General features: G+C 46.3%; 2 protein-coding genes, 5 non-coding genes and 1 pseudogene across 12 annotated transcripts in view; 3 read left to right on the top strand and 5 right to left on the bottom strand.

Moving 5' to 3' along the window:
- Nucleotides 1-4,858: 4,858 nt before the first annotated feature.
- The window catches only part of LOC117192552 (probable phospholipid-transporting ATPase IA), a 35,819-nt gene continuing 20,886 nt past the window's right edge, over nucleotides 4,859-19,791 (top strand). For 2 of the 6 annotated variants that reach the window (XM_033397251.1, XM_033397253.1), the window contains exon 1: nucleotides 6,305-7,367. In XM_033397251.1, the coding sequence (XP_033253142.1) occupies nucleotides 6,611-7,367 (757 nt within the window). In that variant the 5' untranslated portion in view covers nucleotides 6,305-6,610. Of the gene's footprint in view, nucleotides 4,950-6,302; nucleotides 7,368-19,791 lie in introns of those variants that run through there. The other 4 variants (XR_004474374.1, XM_033397250.1, XM_033397254.1 and 1 more) reach the window with 3 other exon arrangements.
- Nucleotides 5,310-5,383, bottom strand: Trnai-aau. Its single transcript has one exon. It is a non-coding gene; the product is annotated as a tRNA-Ile (tRNA).
- LOC117192845 lies at nucleotides 7,882-8,634 on the bottom strand (annotated as a pseudogene).
- On the bottom strand, nucleotides 9,250-9,879 carry LOC117192553. The gene is made up of 2 exons (XM_033397256.1): nucleotides 9,592-9,879; nucleotides 9,250-9,512 (listed from the first exon to the last, which is right to left on the bottom strand). Exons 1-2 carry the CDS (start codon nucleotides 9,787-9,789, stop codon nucleotides 9,459-9,461), a joined length of 252 nt encoding a protein of 83 aa, XP_033253147.1. The 5' UTR covers nucleotides 9,790-9,879; the 3' UTR covers nucleotides 9,250-9,458.
- On the bottom strand, nucleotides 9,937-10,057 carry Trnal-caa. The gene is made up of 2 exons: nucleotides 10,020-10,057; nucleotides 9,937-9,981 (listed from the first exon to the last, which is right to left on the bottom strand). It is a non-coding gene; the product is annotated as a tRNA-Leu (tRNA).
- Nucleotides 10,502-10,575, bottom strand: Trnai-aau. The gene has a single exon. It is a non-coding gene; the product is annotated as a tRNA-Ile (tRNA).
- On the top strand, nucleotides 10,764-10,885 carry Trnal-caa. Its single transcript has 2 exons — nucleotides 10,764-10,801; nucleotides 10,841-10,885. It is a non-coding gene; the product is annotated as a tRNA-Leu (tRNA).
- On the top strand, nucleotides 11,055-11,128 carry Trnai-aau. Its single transcript has one exon. It is a non-coding gene; the product is annotated as a tRNA-Ile (tRNA).

A 19,791-nucleotide genomic window follows, 5' to 3' on the forward strand; every position in this document is an offset into this window, starting at 1 on the left:
CACCGAACTATATAGGGGGTCATTCCCCATTTTAGTCCGATGGCTTTCCTGCAAGTATAGAGGGCCACTGTGGCCTTCTTTACTCTATCCTCTATGCTCAATTTCCAATCGAGCTTTCTATCGAGGATTAGGCCAAGATACTTGGCGTTTTTGCTGAAGACTAGCGTTTCCCCACATAGTCTTGGGGGAATCAGTACCGGAACTTTGTACTTCCTAGTGAAAAGCACCAGTTCCGTTTTAGACGGGTTGACGCCTAACCCGCATTTGTCTGCCCATTTCGACATTTTCGTGAGAGTACTTGTCATGCACTCACACAATGTCTGCGGAAATTTTCCGGCCCATGCTATGGCAACATCGTCCGCGTACGCCACCACACGGCAGCCACCCCCCTCTATCTCCCGCAGCAGTGTGTTCACTGCCACGTTCCATAGGAGGGGCGAGAGGACTCCGCCCTGCGGTGTGCCTCTGCTGACAAATCTGGTACACGTTGACGTCCCCAGTGATGCCTCAACCGTCCTGCATTGTAGCATCTGATCGATCAGGCTCACCGTCCTGGAGTCAACGCCCAGATCCGTCAGTGCGCCCGTGATGGCGGTCGGAAGGATGTTGTTAAAGGCGCCTTCTATGTCGAGGAAGGCTACTAGGGTGTACTCCTTAAAATTAAGGGATGCTTCGATGATCGATATGATCGAGTGTAGGGCCGTTTCGGTGGATCTTCCCTTCCGATAGGCATGCTGGGAGTCTGAGATCAGACTGGACGGAATGCACGCCGTTAGATGCAGCCCCAGGAGCCGCTCCATCGCCTTTAGAAGAAAAGACGATAGACTTATGGGTCTGAAATCTTTTGGGGCAGTGTGCGAGGGCTTGCCTGCCTTGGGTATGAATACGACTTTGGTCTGAAGCCAGGTGTCAGGAATGCACCCGTGGGAGAAGATTCCCTCGTAAATTATTTTGAGCCAGTTAATGGCTTTATGTCCCGCGTGAATCAGTTGGGCAGGGAAAATGCCGTCTGGCCCCGCGGACTTGTAGGGTTTAAAGCTTCTGATCGCCCAGGAAATGTTCTCCTGGCTTAGCAGTCCCAAGATGGCATTTGAGGCGACAGAAGGAGGCGCGAGGTAGTTGGGTCTGTTTTCATCGCAGCCAGGGAAGTGGGTATTTAGGAGAAGATTTAGCGACTCCTCGCTGGACGTAGTCCACGACTGGTCGGTGTTCTTCAAGTAGCCCAGGGTGGGTGTTGTCTTCGAGAGAACTCTGCGCAAGCGTGAGGCTTCTGAGTTACTCTCGATTTCGCTGCAGAACTTACGCCAGGAGGCGCGTTTGGCTTTTCTAAGTTCTTTGTTGTAGGTTGACAGACTGGCCTTGTATTCGGCCCAGTTTTGCTCAACGTTTTCAGCCTTAGCTTTATTGAAGAGTCTCCGGGAGGCTTTCCGGAGTTCACCCAGTTTCGGATTCCACCATTCAGGTTTCTTCCGGCCTCTGTTCTTGCCAGAGGGGCATGCTTTGTCGAGCGCCTTATTGCAGGCGTCGGTAAAGATCTTAAGAAGACGAGTCGTGGCCTCCGTGGAGAACTCCTCCTCAGATGGGGGCTCAGGGAGAACACGACAGAGGTAATCAGAGTACCGAGTCCAGTTTGTCCGCCTGATCTTTCGGAATCGGACTGGCTTCGGTACTGAGAAGGAGAAGACAGTTTCCACGTACCTGTGGTCCGAGAAGGAGTGCTCTTCCAGGACCCTCCAGGATACAATGTTACGCTGTATCTCATGAGAGGCAAGCGTGAGGTCCAGGACCTCCTTGCGGTTTTTAATGATAAAGGTGGGATCACTACCCCGGTTTAGTAAGACCATCTGAGTGGTCAGTAAGTAACTGAAAAGGTACTCACCCCTATCGTTTGTGTCAGTGCTTCCCCACTGACAGTGATGTGCATTGGCATCGCACCCCACAATTAGGCCGATGTCCTTGGCCGAGCAGTCTGCAATTAGAGCCCGGAGAGGCGCGTGTGGAGGGGGGTCTGGTTGTTCATGCCCCATGTATGCGGAGCAGATCCTCAGTGAGCGCTCCTGGCCTTCGAGGCTCACTGCGGTGTGGTCTTCATTGCTGAAATTTGGGAGCAAAAATAGGTGCAACTCTCTTTTTGCAAGAATGCAGGTACGAATTTTACCTGCGGTTTCAGCTACATATAGCTTGTAGTCAGAAGTCCTCAGACCGGAGACCCTGTTTCCGAGGATCCAGGGCTCCTGAATGAGGACTATGTCGGATCCACCCTTGGCCAGGTGGAGCAGTAGAGCAGCGCATGCTGCCTTACAATGGTGGAGGTTTATCTGCAGGAGCGTCAACGACATTCCTGAGGCTCGCCTCCACCATTGTTGCTTCTAGATCGCTGTCAGGGGACTCCGGCTCCTCCCCGACAACGATGTGGCTGAGACCTCTGGCTAGGTCGCTCTCGTCGAACGCGTAGTCGTCCAAGATATCGTCCGACATCATGGACGCCGCATCCGACGCCGGGTTGTCTTCCTCGCACGAGGCCCCCTCTTTCGAGATCTCCGGCAGCTCCGGGTCTGGCTCGACCTCCGCTTGCCTGCCCTTGCGATCGGACTTGTAAGTGGATATGGTGACCTTCTTGTAGCCATAATCCACTACACCGTCCGACTTTGCGAGGAGATCAATGGATTCCTCATTTAGGACGAGGATAATCTGGCGCCTCTGCCCTTGGACATCCTCCACCTTTGCCACCTTCCAATCGGCTGTAGGAAGGTGGGGGTTGCAGACCTGCAGTAACCTGAGGATCTTCTCAGGCTCTGCAGGCTTAGCCGAGACCCACGCTCTGGCTCTCGGGCGACTAGGGACATCTTCCCACTTCACGGCCTCCAGTTTCGTCCCTGGATAGACCTCTTTTAGGGCCGCCACCGCCTTCATGTAGAGGGCCGCAGAGCGAGCGTCTTGGCAGGCGATGGCTTTCACCTTGCCTTGATGCCACCCTGCGTCCTCACCCTTTGGCGGTGGTCCGCCGTTCTCCTCCAGTTCCAGTAGGAACCGGTCCTGGAGCTCGTTCTCCACCAGGTGCCACTTATCGCGAGGGACATGGCCGTCCTCGGCGCCCCTGTCCAGGACACCGATCAGGGTCCTGCCCTCGCCACCTCAGCGAACGACCGGTTCGTGAGGTGGGTCTTCACCCGCTTGGCTTGCTGGGCTTGGCCTGGCTGATTTGCGGGGTCCTCCGCTGAGCGTTGCCGCTTGTTGGCGGCCTTGGCTGCGCCCTTTCCGGCTTTGGCTGGCTGGAACAGTGGAAGGATTGAGCAGGCCCACAGCCTCTGCTCCTTTCCTTCGGCTGACGCCTTGAAGTTCGGGTCTTCGTTGGACAGGATGAAAGCCGCTCGTCTCCTGTCCTGGTACGACGGCTTTCCACCCCGTGGTGCAGAGACGCTGCCCGCCGGGGCTCCCATGGGTTCTTCGGTCCCGGTGCGCTTACCAGCCGCGATTACGCTCTGCTTGGCAGCCACCCCGGTATCCGCTTCGCCCTTGGAGCCACCCGACTTGGAAGGACCCGATTGGCTTTTCGGGCCCCCCTCGCTGCGGCTGCTGCCTGAAGACGGTGGACCGACTCAGTCTCCTTCCCCGTCTTCTTTGGACCCGGTTTCCCAGGCGCTGGTGCAGAGGGATTGGCTTGTCCCTCCGGTACTTTAAGAGGAGTACCGAGCTCCTTTGCGGTGTTTTTATTTGGTATTTTTGATATGTTTGGCATTTTTGTTCCCACGAGTAGGCGGGAAGGGGTTGGTCACCCGAGGCATAGCCCGCTTGCCCCGGGAAGCCTGATTTAAACTGGAGGTCGGCAGGTATCCAGAGTCCGCATATTAGCGACCGGGCACCCCCCCGGCCATGCATCCCTCGGCATATAACAGTGTCACCTTGGATTGGGGTAATTTCACTGAGAGTTTTCTTCTCTCCGCCCGACTACCATTCGCCAGCATCCTAGCAGAGACATGACCGTGCTAGGACCTGTTTCCAGCCGCCCTCACGGGGAGAGTATAGTCGCACTTCCACCGGTGTGCACAGTTACGGCGGGTGACGGTTCGCTCGCAACCCACTGTGTCCTAGGGGGGGGGGGGGGGGGGGGGGGGGGGGGGGGGGGGGGGGGGGGTGTGAGACGCAGACCGCACCGGGTATTACTAACCGGAGCGGCTGCGCCTCAGTTCCGAGTTCACAGTTGTGCGAGCCGACCCGTCATCCGTTTGTCCCCCTGTAGCACCCGATGGCTGACGACCAAGTTGATTCATTGATCGGTTAAAAATTTGTGGGCATGGCTAAATTTTCTATCTAGCCAATAATATTCCACGGAAGATAAAAAACGAGGAATATGTAAAATAGAACTTGAGCTCGTCAGTATATTTATGGTATATTTTTTAAGTAAGACGGTATGTTTCGGTATATTTCTGAGGGTCAGACCGTATAATTTTTAACAATAAATCCGCGGTCACACTCGTGAGAAATAAAAATAAAAACAAAATAAAAACACATTCGGCGTTTTGTTCAAATACCTTTAAATTAATATGAAATAGCAATGCAATAGTAAATGTATGTCAGTCGGTTACTCGTGGAAAAGGGGTATTTGCACACAGCTAACCGGTGTAGGCTGACTTATCTGCCCCCGTCGTGTTGTTCGCCTTATCAAACAAGACATTATTCATTGTGCGCTTAAATAGAATCCCCCATAGTGTACATATGTACACGGTAAATACATATTTGTACATAAATTTGTGTTTGCCATAACAAAAATTGCATATTCAAATATTTCCGTCCCTGCAGTGCGTGAATTTATTGCGTGAAAATTGAAGCCAAACAACGGCAGCGCCGAACGTTGCTTCTCCGATTGCAAGTTGATATGCCCTCCGGGTCCCGCTTAAGCCTATCATACCGACGGACAGAGTTCGCCGGGCCAGGTCTTTTGAATTCTTGTGAGTAAAATTTATTTCGTAAAGTTAGGCATTGGTTTAATTGTATAGTACCTGCATCATAGCATAACCTTTGATCTTGGAATCAATCCCTATCGGCATCCCGGTAAATACAGTTCCGTGAGTAGGGAACTGTAGGGACGCACACTGTATTTATGATTCATTATTACCAATCGTTCTAAGAACACCCACTAAAAATAGTCTGAAACGTAAAAATAATTGATAAAGAAATGTTAAATCTCGACAGTTCTCTCTAAGAGCGGCGATAAGATTGTTTCAACTGTTCCCCCAAACACCTGGATACGATTCTTCTGCACAGTCTCCCCCTTCTGTTTACCTTTGATAAAAAAAAAATGTAAACTCTGGCCCATGAGGGGATCGAACCCGCGACCTTCGCGTTATTAGCACGATGCTCTAACCAACTGAGCTAATGGGCCACGGCGACTCGGTCCGCCAAAAGGCAATTTGATGGGAGCTGCAGAGTAAAGTGTATTTCTAGAGCCCACTTGCATATGCATATCATTCCATATACTACTCGAAAAAAAAGAACGATTTATTTAATTTTAGGGGTATTCCCCTTTGTATTACTCTCCAATTTATCTCCGAGTGCTTCCAGATTAACATATGCATGTATTTCTGGCATACACTAGTATATGTAAGAGTATACGTATGGCACTTCATGGTCCACTTTCACTTCGGCCAAGAGCTGAAGCGGTTCGTGGGGCGACGCAGTCGTTGGAGGCAACTTTGTGCCTTCGCCCGTGGAGGATCCGCAGTTGCTTTTTGACTTCAGTGCGGCTTGGTCCTGTTTCCGCTTTGTCGCCGCAGACAAGAGCCAACACTTTGCCGTTTCCGTGTGAATTTGGTTGAAAGCTGCGGAAGTCGTGGCCCATCCACATCCATACCTGAACTAAAGCATGCGAGGAGTGTAATTGGAGAGGACTAATCGCTTTATTTATGGCTGCAGTTGACCATTTTTAGGGCTAGTGCCGCTAATAAGAAGTTCAATAATCTGAAGGTTCTCCCCCTGACGTGTTTTTAAATTATTTAGACTGCCACTCGCAACGGGGTCGCGACAAATTTATTAGAGCTTTCGTTGCAGCTGCTTAAGCGCGTGTGTACATATATCTGTCCAGAAAAGAGACCAACAAGGCAATAGCTCCGATGTTTAAGCTAAGTAGCAGTCCCTTGGCTTTTGAGTTTTAAGGCAGCGGCACTCAAAAATGGATATTTTGTGTGTCCCCCGCTCCAATGGTCTGTCTCCTTATGCATGTGCGTGACAAGGAAACGCTTTTAAATGCCACAAATGCAATGCATTTTTTGATGCTTCCTAACAGTTGAAAGTATTTCGACTACTTGCCAGCCATTTCGGCATACGAGGCGACGTTTGGGCTCCCCCTAAAAATTACCCATTGCCGGGTTGCTGGATGGCAGGGCAGCAGTTGTTTTGGTTCTCAACACCTGTCTGAGTCAAGGTTGGACGGGAAGCCAAGTCGGAAGGCAATTGCCTAAGGATTTTGATTAGTGTTTGGATATGAAAGCGTAACATCCCACCCGGACTGGGACCCACCGAGGCGCATCAAGGGTTTGAGCGATTCGCCTTACATAAGCAAGCGATGTAAAAATCGAGTCCCGGGAGACTGTTGAGCAAAGTGCCTTTATTGATGGATCCAAACACAATCCGAGTGAATATCAGTACACGGACTGAGCCTCAAACCAGTGCCTTTGGAATTATACGGAACAAGCAACCAAATACATACACAACTGAGATGTCGGGGAGGAGCTATCAGCGCCAGAGCCTGGAACTGCGTAGTCCTAACAACAGCTCGCTGGACGATGTAGCGGACAGCCGTTTTCGGAATATGCTCGGCTCCAGCGCCAGCGCCAGCCAGAGACGTCGCCAGCAGCGGGTGGCCCAGCACCGCCAGGAGTCGTGGTTCCGTCACTCCATGCCGCCGGCCGTCAACCGAGACTTCGAGTATCTGGAGAATCTGACGCCCAAGACCAGCTGCGGCCTGGACGAGCAGTTGGCCGCCTCCGTCTCGAGCAGCGTCCACAGCGGAGGGAGCTCCACGCTCTGCGGCAGTCGGGGCGGGAATACGAATACGGACCACTTCAGCATCCATCTGAACAGTGCCAACAGCAACCTGGGATTCATAGACTCCGACACCCCCAACACGCCGATCACTCCTCCCAGATCGACCTCGACCTCCCTCTGCGGTGGCCTGCAGCCGACCGCATCCGTCTCCACCTCTGTAGCCGGCACGCTCTCATCTCGCCAAGGCGCCGCCGTGCTACCGCAGAGCTCCCATCGCAGTCGTAAGGACTCCAAGGGGTCCATCCTCTCCAGACAGAGCCTGGCTCAGCGTGGCCTGCGAATGACAACCTCATTTCTACGCAGGAAACGGAAGGAGTACGAAGGTGAGTACGGTATATGGTCTTTTATTCTGCCTCATGCCCTGTCCAAGATGTGGCAATAAGCATCCCATTTTGTCGCGACATTCGACGGATCAATACAGACGACGCCCTGAAGTCTGGCCTTTGGTGGGGTGTTGTTGTCGTGCGGGAGTCCGGATAGAGTCTCTGCCAGAAAACCAGAGGAGGAGAGACCTCTAAAAATTTAAGTATTTAAACATGTTTTCCGTCTACGGCTCTCCACTTATTTTTAAGACCCTCCCTCCCTACCACAAAGCGCAGTCCCCCGCTTCTGGGCAGACTGACCTAGATTCCTTTTATACTACCGCAGAAATCACGCCACCCTACCCCACCCTACCCCACAGGATCCACACATCCTCTCGCATGTTTGGCCATTTGTGTGTGTGCAGGATGGTCAGGGGGCATGGCATGCATCGTGACAGAGGCAGAAGTCGTTTGATGAACAGTTAAATGAGCGAAAAAGTCATGCGAGTTGCATGTAAGAAGAGATTTAATTCTACTATACTGTCTTTTGGGCTGCCACATCGGCAAAGACTCCCGGATAGTTGGCAAGGGCGCACTGGCGGCCCCAGAACACAACGCCAACGAGGACGCCGCCGGAATCACCCTGGCAGGCATCCTTGTTGGCTGCTGCCGCACAAATCATGGTCTCCCGGATGGTGCCTCCGTATCCGTACGTGGAGCTGCCGCACTCCGACCGGCCGACAATGCGCGTGTCGATGTACAGCAGCTGGGCGGAGCTGGATCCCGAGTACGAGGTCGATCCCCAGCCGGAGATGCTCGCCGCTGCTCCATGGACGGGCGCGGAGGCGGCCAGCGCGATGGTCTTGATCGTTGAGCTCAATGTGAGCTTGGTCTTCAGGCGAATCACTCAGATGTCGTTCACCCTCGAGCTGGCGTTGTATTCGTGCTCCTGGAAGGCGGCCACCTGGACGAGGGACCCGCCCAGGTTCTTGTAGCTGGTGCCGGCTCGCACCTTGAGGACGGAGGCCGTGACCGGGGACAGTAGGCAGTGGGCGGCGGTCACGATGATGGTGTTGCTAAGGATGGATCCGCCGCAGTAGTGGGAGCCCGACCGCTGCAGCGATACCTGCCAGGGATGGTCTGCAATGGTGGTCTTCGTTCCGCCCACGATCCTGCCGCTGATCGGGGCCTGTGGCTCCAGGCCCGAGGGTAGCGCAGCCCCATATGAGGAGGCCAGTAGGGCTAGGAGGGTGGCGATTGGGAGGAACATTTCTCAGGAACTCTCTCTAGCTTTCGGTGGCTAAGTGACGACCAAGGTGGGCCTTATATAGTAGTAGCTGCCCAGCGATTACGGCTATGGCCCAGGCATGTGGCTTTATGAGCAGGAGGCCATATATCAAACCCAATACGACCGCAAATAACTGATTGCGGTGCTAACCCCCTCTTCTAACTTGCAGGTGATTGCTGCCATCAGTCAGCAATTGTCTCCTGTCTCTTCCCTATGGGTGCTTTAAATTTCTAAATGACTATTGATTTCCCGGTTTGGGAGCCGTGCATCGGAAGGCGGAGAGAGTGTGTGCCTGTTTGACGTAGGTCAGTGGCCCTGGGACCAGTGCAGTGTCCTTATCAGCTGGCTGTGCCTTAAAAGGGCCATAATGCTCGTACCTAGCCTACCTAGTACCTAGTACGGATTGATTGCGCCTTACCAATTGTAAATATTTCGCTGCCGATAGAAGGCCAGAAGGAGGCCCAAACAGCCAAGTCGTTGTAAATTGTCTTTGTTTCCCCCTCTAAAAATATTTATTTGCAGAAAGCACAAACCACCTGCGTGCTTGGTAATACCCAAAACATTTTGATGCAATGCCGAATAGCGGCTAAAGCTTTAAGTACAAAGATATTTGAGCCATTTTAGATGAAATATATAGAATATTGTGTGTATCGCATATACCCTGTCCTGTCCATAATAAAGTGCAAAATATGGGGCACAGAGACACGTTTGTTTTCCAATTAGGTTAAAAGTGTCACGTCGCCAATTTCCAACATCCGTTACCGTTTCCGCATCCGCTTCTTTCTGTTTGATTTTCCGAGTGTCGTAAATGGCCCTGGGAGAAGTTATAAATTGCCCTCACTGAGGCGCCGCTTTGGTATCTCCACCCCACTCAGTTGCTACACAAAATACATACACGAGTGTGTGCATAATCCACAATTACTATTAGATCTGATAATGGAACAACTTCGCGCTTACCAAGTTCTCGTCCGGGAGCAAGCTCGTCTTTTCCAGCTGCATCTTCATGTTGTCTGAGTAGGTGTAGTACTCAACGACGCGCTTGAAGGTGACGTGCTTCTTTGGCTTCTTTGTCGACATCCCGTCTCCGCTCGAGCCAGCATCCCTTAGGATTAGAATGGGCTTGAGTAAATCTTTCGGCGTCTCTAGGTCAGTCATAATAATTTCTAGAAAAATATGATACTTATTTGTAATGTAGATAGTAGAGAATTTCCAAGAGAAATATTCAAAATGAATGCTTTGCCATGGGTATGTTTATCACATATCGAAAATTATTACATTCTGACAAAATAAGCAAAAAATATTTGTCAGAAGTGGGATTCGAACCCACGCCCTCAGAGAGGACCAGACGCTCAACACTTTCGTTCAGAAAGCAAGATTTCAAACACCTTGAGTCTGGCGCCTTAGACCGCTCGGCCATCCTGACACTTGGATTGATCATTGCTAAAAAAGCTCCGTTAAAGTTCCGTTAAATAATAATAAATATTCTCATGAAAGTTCATTTATTTCAGTGTGTGGCATAAATTCCAATATCAATAAAATTTCTTTTCACATAAAACAGCCCATTCTTTGATTCCTTGATGGCAAATTGAATTGACATTTCACTTGGCTGTCTTGCAAGGAATTGACACGTGAGATCATCCATCGCTGTCTCCCATGACATCATCGCTGCGGTTGGGTTGGTTGCCCATTACATGGTATCCCTATGTGCACGGCATGAGATAACATAATTGCGCACAACCTCTAACGGGCTTAGCTTATCTGGCTCCGTATTAATCGCATCCAGGCAAACGGTCGTACCTTATACCGTATACACAACTTTTTAATTCCTAGAGTGCTGTGAAAAATAGATTTTAAAAAAAAAATGTTCTGGCCCATGAGGGGATCGAACCCGCGACCTTAGCGTTATTAGCACAACGCTCTAACCAGCTGAGCTAATGGGCCATATGTCACTTGCCTGCCAAAAGTTAAATTAGAGCCTGAGGCGAATTCGACACTAAAGTGGACTGCTTGCTCAGTAAATTCTGTAGCACGAAATTTTCTCAGAACGAGAACTGTTCGACGGTATTTTGTGTTATACAACATTTAACCTTGCTGGCTTAAATGCGGTATGTGACACGGAATTAGCATATGTCAGGATGGCCGAGCGGTCTAAGGCGCCAGACTCAAGGTGTTTGAAATCTTGCTTTCTGAATGAAAGTGTTGAGCGTTCTGGTCCTCTCTGAGGGCGTGGGTTCGAATCCCACTTCTGACAAACTTTTTTTGTTGTTTTTTGCTGTTTTTTTTACATTGGATAAATTAATAGATTAAATTATTTTTGTCTGTGGCATTATTTAGTATTTGAGCAGTGGAAATGCTTCACCGTTATGAACTAGCTATTGTGCTAAGATTGTGATTTTAATAAATACGGATCGGTCCAACAAGGCCCATTAGCTCAGCTGGTTAGAGCGTCGTGCTAATAACGCGAAGGCCGCGGGATCGATCCCCCCATGGGCCATTTTTCTACCCTCGTTTTCTCTTTGCATAATATTTTAATGGGTGCTGATGGAAAATGATGATAATAATTCGGCCTGGGCTTGGTCTGTGTCCCATCATTCTCATCAATTGTCTGTCGACTTTTCATTGCTTGACAGCAAAACAGTCTGTTTGTCTGCTTTAGATGTCTGATAAAAAAGCTTTTTATACCCGATACTCAAAATGAGTATTGGGGTATATTAGATTTGTGGTAAAAGTGGATGTGTGTAACGTCCAGAAGGAATCGTTTCCGACCCCATACAGTATATATATTCTTGATCAGCATCAATAGCCGAGTCGATTGAGCCCTGTCTGTCTGTCCGTCCGTCCGTCTGTCCGTCCCCTTCAGCGCCTAGTGCTCAAAGACTATAAGAGCTAGAGCAACGATGTTTTGGATCCAGACTTCTGTGATATGTCACTGCTACAAAAATATTTCAAAGCTTTGCCCCGCCCACTTCCGCCCCCACTAAGGACGAAAATCTGTGGCATCCCCATTTTTAAAGATACGATAAAACCAAAAACGCAGAATCGTAGAGGATGACTATATGTTCTAGAGTGTAAAAATCTCAACCAGATCGTATAATTATTATAGCCAGAATCAAGAAAACAATTTCATTCTTTCTCGCTCTGTTTCTCTCAAACACACAGGTTTCATGGTCTGTTTTGCCAATTGCAAAATATGAGTTCAAGGATCTCAGAACCTATAAGAGCCATAGCAACCAAATTTGGTATCCACACTCCTGTGATATCGGACCTTGACCGTTTCGTGTCCAAATTTCGCCACACCCCCTTCCGCCCCCGCAAAGGACGAAAATCTGGGGCATCCAAAAATCTCAGAGACTATTAAGGCTAGAGTAACCAAATTTGGTATCCGCACTTCTGTTAGATCTCACTATAAAACGTATATCTCAGAATTTCGCCTCACCCCCTTCCGCCCCCACAAAGGACGAAAATCTGTTGCATCCACAATATTGCACATTCGAGAAAACTAAAAACGCAGAATCATAGATAATGACTATATCTATCAGATTGCTGAATCTGGATCAGATCGGATCATTTTTGTAGCCAAAAGCAAGATATAAATTTGCAGTGGCTACGCAGCGCCCGACGTCACGCTCAGACTGATTTTCTGTCTCTCTCGCACGCACTCTTTGTCGTGTAAGATATGAATATTAGTTTATAAGATTTGAATATTAGTTTAAGATTTACTCATCGATAGTATTATAAGAAATACCAATGTACTCGATATATCGATACTTGTCCTGGACAAGTATCGATATGCCAACACACATTCATTCGAATACGCCGATCAAGAAAGAAGAACATATAATAAAACCGTGCTATTAAAAGTTTACATATCAGGTGTGGGGTTTGCCAAAAAAAAAAAAAAAAAAAACTGCGATGAACAATGCAGACATAAGAGCGAAAACCAAAAGTGAACTTAGCGACATATTGCGTAGCGACATAACGTATATTTTGATCAAGATGCCAACATACACCAATTACGTACAGCAGTGAAAAAAATCATGGAAGACACGCATGAGCTAGGAAATACGGCGCCAAGCGCAGACGAGACTATGCAGGCAGACATTTTTGCAGTCCCGGTTGAGCGCGAGATAGATAGAGACAACCGTAGTGCACAACACGCAGTAAAAGCGGCGCCAGAAGAATATGGTGAAAATGTGCAGAAGGCTCGAGAAGCATTCATGCCGCGACAAGACAACGCTTGTTCGAAATTGACCATGCGATCAGATGAATACGAAGAAGAATCGCGCCGTTTGCAGCAGTTGGAACAATTGTACGTTTCTCGCAAGCGTTTAGCTGATCTCAAATTAAGCATATTGAAAACGGAGAAAGAGGCTATGGAGTTGGAAACGCCGAGAGATTGCATCGACTTGACACACATTGAGGCGTTGATGCGTCCATTTTCTGGAGATGACGACCAGGCTGTAACCAGTTGGATAAGTAACTTTGAGGACATTATGAATTTCCATGGTGTATCCGAGTCCAAATGCTGGATATTAGCGAAGCGGCTGCTAGGCGGATCGGCGAAGGCGTACATCGACCATGTGGCGCCTTTGACTTGGCAATTGATGCGAGCAGAATTGCTCAACGTCTTTGAGCAGAAAGTGACAGCGTGGGACATTGGAAAGCGACTGGAGGCACGGAAAATTGCAAATAATGAAAGCGCATTGCAATATTTCGTCGCAATGTGCAGCATAGCGTCGCAAGCAGACATGGCCACGAGCGATGTGGTCAAATTCATCGTAGAGGGACTGCAGGACAAGACGGGCATGGCAGCATCCATGCTATATTGCAGCACACTCAACGAGTTGCGTGACAAGATGGTCACCTATGATAAGGTCAGAAGAGCTCCTGGCGTCGTAGCAATTCGTAGCGAAGGTATGACAAAGGGAAAACTAAATGTGAGTATGGCAGTTGGGCAGCAGCAAGGTGGTGGCGCAATGCGTTGCTACAACTGTCGGCAATTTGGGCACGTTATGAAGGAATGCAGTCAGCCAAAGAGACCGGATGGGGCATGTTTTAACTGTTGGAGTACCAGCCACCTATATTCGCAGTGCCCGAAACGAAAGATGGCCACTAGGGTAGCTGCAGTTCAAGATGAGGAGCGACCAGGAGAAAAAAACAACGACGATTTAGCGGCTGTCCAGTTAATCACTTTATGACTTCCGTTTGGTGAACAAAGAGGAGTCAGTATTTTTAGTCTATTTGATACAGGAAGCCCTGTAAGTTTTATTCATAAGTCTTTGATACCGAAGTCGGCTATAGTTGAAGCCTATAATGAAGTTAGGAAATACTATGGACTAGGAGGACAACCAATTCCCATATGGGGAAAATTTAAGTGCCATATTGAATTTTGCACAAAGAAATATATCGTTTTATTAAACATCGTAGATGATAACATGCTGCCTTTGCCGGTATTGTTGGGACGCGATGCCCTTAAAGTTATTGAAGTAAAATTAGTTCATAAGAAAAATATCAATGCGAAGCAACACACATCATTAAGTTCGTTAAAGCAAAAAGCTATTAGTTTAACCTGCGCGTCTTTATTCACCGAACGTAAAAATAATATTAACATAAGACTATATGATAAGTTAGATGGTAATCAATCAGAAAGAAGCGAGCTAATCAAACGTTCTAATCCATTTAAAAATCAGACACAAGAAAACTCAAGGAATGACAAAATGGCCATCGAGAATATGAATCAAGGCGACGAATTCAGTAACTTTTGTGCGTCGGTAGAGATTGATGAAGAGGAACATATTAACGTAGGTTTCGAATTTGGCCTCACTCTTGCAGAAAAGTTTAGGGAAGTTATTAAGACATACTATTTACACAAAGAATTTGACTTTAAAGCACCACCAAAGTATCAGATGCAGATTCGTGTAACAGAAACAACACCATTTCATTGTACTCCGCGTCGTTTATCCTACCATGAGAGAGAGAAAGTAGCTGAAATAGTAGATGATCTGTTAGAAAAGAAAGTAATCCGTCATAGTGAGTCTCCTTATGCTTCCCCGTTGGTCCTAGTAAAAAAAAAATCAGGAGAACTTCGAATGTGTGTCGATTACCGTGGTCTGAACAAACGAATTGTTAAAGATAATTTCCCATTGCCCCTTATTGAGGACTGTCTTGAGTTTTTAGAAAACAAGTGCTGTTTTTCCATTATAGATTTGAAAAGGGGGTATCATCAAATAGGCGTAGAAGAAAAATCAGTTCCGTATACATCGTTTGTGACACCGCAAGGACAGTATGAGTACTTGAGAATGCCCTTTGGGTTAAAAAATGGATCCGCTATTTTTCAGAGATTTATTTCGGAGCTCTTGAGAGACTTTATTAGGAACAAAAGCATTGTAGTGTACATGGATGATATATTAGTAGCGACTAAAACAGTTGAAGAACACATGGATATATATTTAAAAGACTATGCATTCGGTTTAGCGAGCAAAATTTAGAGATAAATCTAAAAAAGTGTAGGTTTGTCAATCGAAACATCGATTTCCTGGGGTATAAAGTTAATCAAAACGGAATAGTTCCTAGTGATTCCCATATTGAGGCCTTGAAAAAATACCCAGTCCCTCAAAATGTAAAAGCACTGCACTCATGCTTGGGATTCTTTTCGTATTTTCGACGTTTCATGTTGTCATTTGCGACGACAGCTAAGCCCTTGGTGCAGTTGTTAAAAGAAGGTGGTCCGTTTCCCATGAATAGAGAACAGGTGAAGACGTTTGAAACTCTTAAGAATGCGTTGGCAAATCCTCCGGTATTAGCCATTTTTAACCCAAATAGAGAAACGGAATTACATACAGACGCAAGTTCATACGGTTATGGCGCAATACTGATGCAAAGACAAGATGATGGGAAGATGCACCCTGTGTCCTATTATTCCGGCAAAACAACAGAAAGAGAATCACATTATCATAGTTTCGAACTAGATACATTGGCTATAATTTATGCATTGAGGCGTTTTAGAGCATATTTGGAGCATAGGTCCTTCAAAATAATCACGGATTGTAATTCGTTAGTACAGACGTTAACCAGAAAGTCAATTAGTCCAAAGATAGTACGGTGGTCCCTAGAGTTAGAGAACTATGATTACTCCATTATGCACAGACCTGGGGCCAGTATGGCGCACGTTGATGCGCTGAGCAGACAAGATCAAGTGACGAATATGTTAGAGGATGGTTATAGAGTCAAATACGGTTTAGAAAAGTCTAATTTAGATAAAGATGAGAGTAGAAAGCAATATACAAGGAATAGTGTAAGTAGAGACAACACTGGTAGTGAGCATAGAGGTACCGTAGAGAACCCTGTGATTAAGTGTAGAGAATTAAATATCAATAGAGAGCGTAGTAGTACAGTACAGAACCCTGCGATTGAGTGTGGAGAATCAAGTGCAGTAGGAAGTAGATTGGGAAATAGGTGGTAGTCTGATGATAGAGAGAACCTTGGTGGTGATTGTAGAGATAACATAGAGAATAGTGAATATAGGGAAAAGGATGGATAAAGATTGAAATTAGAGATTTGAGCCAATGTAGAGGAAGCGTTAACGATGTGGTGGGGGGAGTAAAGTACATTAGTAGTAGGAATTCAGATAAAGAGAAAAAATGTGTTGAGGATACAGTAGAGAGGGACAAGTTAGAGTTTCAGGAGGAAAGATTACTAAAATCATTGATAGTTGGGGTAGTAGGTGCAACGCCAGAAGATGTTCATTTGATATTGCAAACAGAACAGATGCGAGACAAGGAAGTAGTTAGGATTCGAAAAATGCTAGAGGATGGAATTGAAGTAGATTTTGAAATGATAGATGGTATTGTTTACAAGAGGAGTTGTGAAAACAAACTATGTTTCTATGTACCAATGTGTATGGAAGAGCAGTTGATAAGGCGGTCACACGAAAAACTAGGACATCTGGCCGCAGAGAAGTGCGTGAGTGACCTTTTGAGGACCTACTGGTTTCCGTCAATGAGAAGTAAAGTGGCAAGGTTCATCAGAAACTGTCTACCGTGTATACTACACTCGATGCCTAAAACAATCCATAACAGAACGCTCCATAGTATCCCAAAGTCGTGTGTTCCTTTTAATACCCTACATGTTGATCATTGGGGGCCGTTGCCGAGAATTAGATCTAAGCGAAAACAAATCCTTGTGGTAATAGATGCATTCACTAAGTTTGTCAAATTGTTCCCGGTTAATAGTACCAGCACGCGGGAAGCGAAGGATGCCTTAAGTAAATATTTTGATTTCTATAGTCGCCCTACTAGGATAATATCAGATCGTGGGACCTGTTTCACCTCGTTAGAGCTCTCTAGTTTTCTGCAGGAGAGAGGGATAGAGCACATTAAGGTAGCTGCAGGTGCACCGCGGGCGAATGGCCAAGTGGAGCGGGTGAATCGTGTTCTTACTCCTATGTTAGGAAAACTGTCAGAGCCCCTTGAGCAAGTCGATTGGTATAGGTTGATGAGCAAGGTAGAGCACGCCATTAATAACTCCGTTAACAGCAGTACGAAAAAGACACCTAGCACATTGTTATTTGGAATACCCCAGAAAGGACCCGTTGTAGATGAATTAACCGAATACCTAGAGGAGAAGTTAGCGTCAGAACTTAGAGAGTTGGAAACTATAAGAGAAATAGCAAGTGAGAACATACGGTTGTCGCAGAAAAGAAATGAGAAGATGTATGCCCATAAACATAGAGCCCCATTAAAGTATGAACCTGGTGACTATGTAGCAGTCCGGCATGTGGACACAACACCGGGGATCAATAAGAAGTTCGCACGAAAGTATCGAGGACCGTACAGGATAATGGATAATGATCGTTATGAGGTTGTCGACATTGAGGACTGTCAGTTGACGCAAATGCCATTCCGAAGTATATTAGAACCAGCAAGGCTTAAACCCTGGGTAGAGTGCAAGGATAAAACCATGGTCTCATGTTGTTAATCGATGAAATAGTATGTTAAGTAAGACAATACCGAATAAGAAATGTTTAACCAACTGTATGCCTTAGTGTGTAGATCGTGGGCGATCTGTAGTCAGGTTGCCCGAATGTAAGATATGAATATTAGTTTATAAGATTTGAATATTAGTTTAAGATTTACTCATTGATAGTATTATAAGAAATACCAATGTACTCGATATATCGATACTTGTCCATGTACTTGTCGATGTATCGATATGCCAACACACATTCATTCGAATACGCCGATCAAGAAAGAAGAACATATAATAAAACCGTGCTATTAAAAGTTTACAGTCGTGTCGTTTAATATTAGCGGCGTCTGCCGGAGAAGAGCCATACTGACTAAGTATCGGGTATAAATGTAGAGTTGCGGTGTCCGCAGCAACTCACAACGTTCCCCCTCGTTTTGTTTAGACTAATTACTAATTGTACCTATGTCGGCGGTGCACATTGTACATGCCCGCGTATGTAAATCAGTGACCACTAGCAATGAAATGAAACAATTTCGAGTAGTGTAAAATTGATTTCTACTCTTTGCGGTCTGGCAACTCTGTCACGCCAACCGGTAAGAGCTTACTTTTTCCAGTCGAACCTTGTATACCCTCGAAGTTCGACGCCCAATAAAATCCCCGACTTCAACTAATAACTCTATCTATCTCTCGGAATTTCCATACAAAATTGTCCACCATACCAAACAAATATTAAAATGCAATAAAAAGAGATAATATTTTCAAAATGTATTGAATGTTAGCTAATTTAGCCCATTGACAGAAAATTGCAATAACTTTCCCTATAAAAAAGATTATTATTGATAAAAGTTTTTTCTCAATGAATAAAAAATCGCATAAAATAGTAACGTAACATCACGTATTTTGATTTATATACTTAAATCCAAAATTGTATTCAAACTTGAACTTTTTCACTATTTTTTTTAAGATTTTGTCGTACGCCGGAATGGAAATGCCCATATATGAATATCTATTTATCGTAGAGATGCCGGTAATTCTGAGAGCATAGCTAAGATACATTATACACATGATTCTATATTCGAATAAAGTATTCTTTGTGTTACAAACATCTGCCCAACAATATAATACCCTCTTTGAGGGTACACAAATCGCCTCTCTCCCACACGCAAACACTTGATGCCCAGTGCGACATTTGCTCAGTTGCTTTCGGAGCTCCAAGAAAAACGTTTGTGCGCCAGGTTGGACGGGACTCGTGTATGGGACCGGTTAACGAGGTCGACGTGTTAAATAAACGCGAGATAAAATTGTAAGCCAAGTAAATAAACTGGATGCCAATTCTACATTTAACTTGGTTTTCGTGGTGATCACAGTGCGTATCGTCCGTCTGGCCTGGTATCAGATGCCTGAGAATGGCTGGATATTAGATATTAGGGAGTATATGAAAAATACTCGTGCAGAGAAAACAACACCTAATAAAGGTCATTTGTAATTATATTTGATTGGACGTTTGTTGCATGGACATGGAAACAAGAAATAGCATTCTACGTATAAGAGTGCTGTGCTCCGTGAATTTATGGTGGGATTTTCATACGCCGCGCGGCCCCAAACGAAGAGAAACAGCTGTGCCAGAGCATACAATTTGTAGAATCCATGGAATTGTCAAGCAACTCGGCTCTCCGTCTACCTCTCTCTCTTTCTTTCTGTGTACCCCTCTCATATGAGTGCCAATTCGCATAGAAAGTGGTTTTTAATTCGCTTTCAAGCCGTTATTCACTCTCGAAATCCTCTCTCGCCAATGTTGTAATTGCTGCACGATCGCTCTCTTTGGCAATCGGAGCCACTCCTATGCTCTTGAACAGGTGGAACGAACTTGAGATACCCCTTTCCCCGAGGGAGTTGACTGTTCACAGATGATGCCGACTCGAAAGATGAACTCTCACATCACCTTTTCGTGAGTCAGTCGTGGAGTTCTTCATCGTTATAATGTGGTATTTCAAAAAAGTTAATACACATGTAAACTTTTAATAGCACGGTTTTATTATATGTTCTTCTTTCTTGATCGGCGTATTCGAATGAATGTGTGTTGGCATATCGATACTTGTCGAGGACAAGTATCGATATATCGAGTACATTGGTATTTCTTATAATACTATCGATGAGTAAATCTTAAACTAATATTCAAATCTTATAAAC

The sequence above is a fragment of the Drosophila miranda genome, assembly GCF_003369915.1.
Source record: "Drosophila miranda strain MSH22 chromosome Y unlocalized genomic scaffold, D.miranda_PacBio2.1 Contig_Y2_pilon, whole genome shotgun sequence".
NCBI lineage: Eukaryota > Metazoa > Arthropoda > Insecta > Diptera > Drosophilidae > Drosophila > Drosophila miranda.

Bases quoted from the DNA above. Each gene is read 5' to 3' on its own strand.
- LOC117192553 (XM_033397256.1), bottom strand. From the start codon at position 9,789: ATGACTGACCTAGAGACGCCGAAAGATTTACTCAAGCCCATTCTAATC. The intron at 9,513-9,591 runs GTAAGCGCGAAG...TATTTTGTGTAG, and splicing joins TGCTCCCGGACGAGAACTTG to CAACTGAGTGGGGTGGAGAT.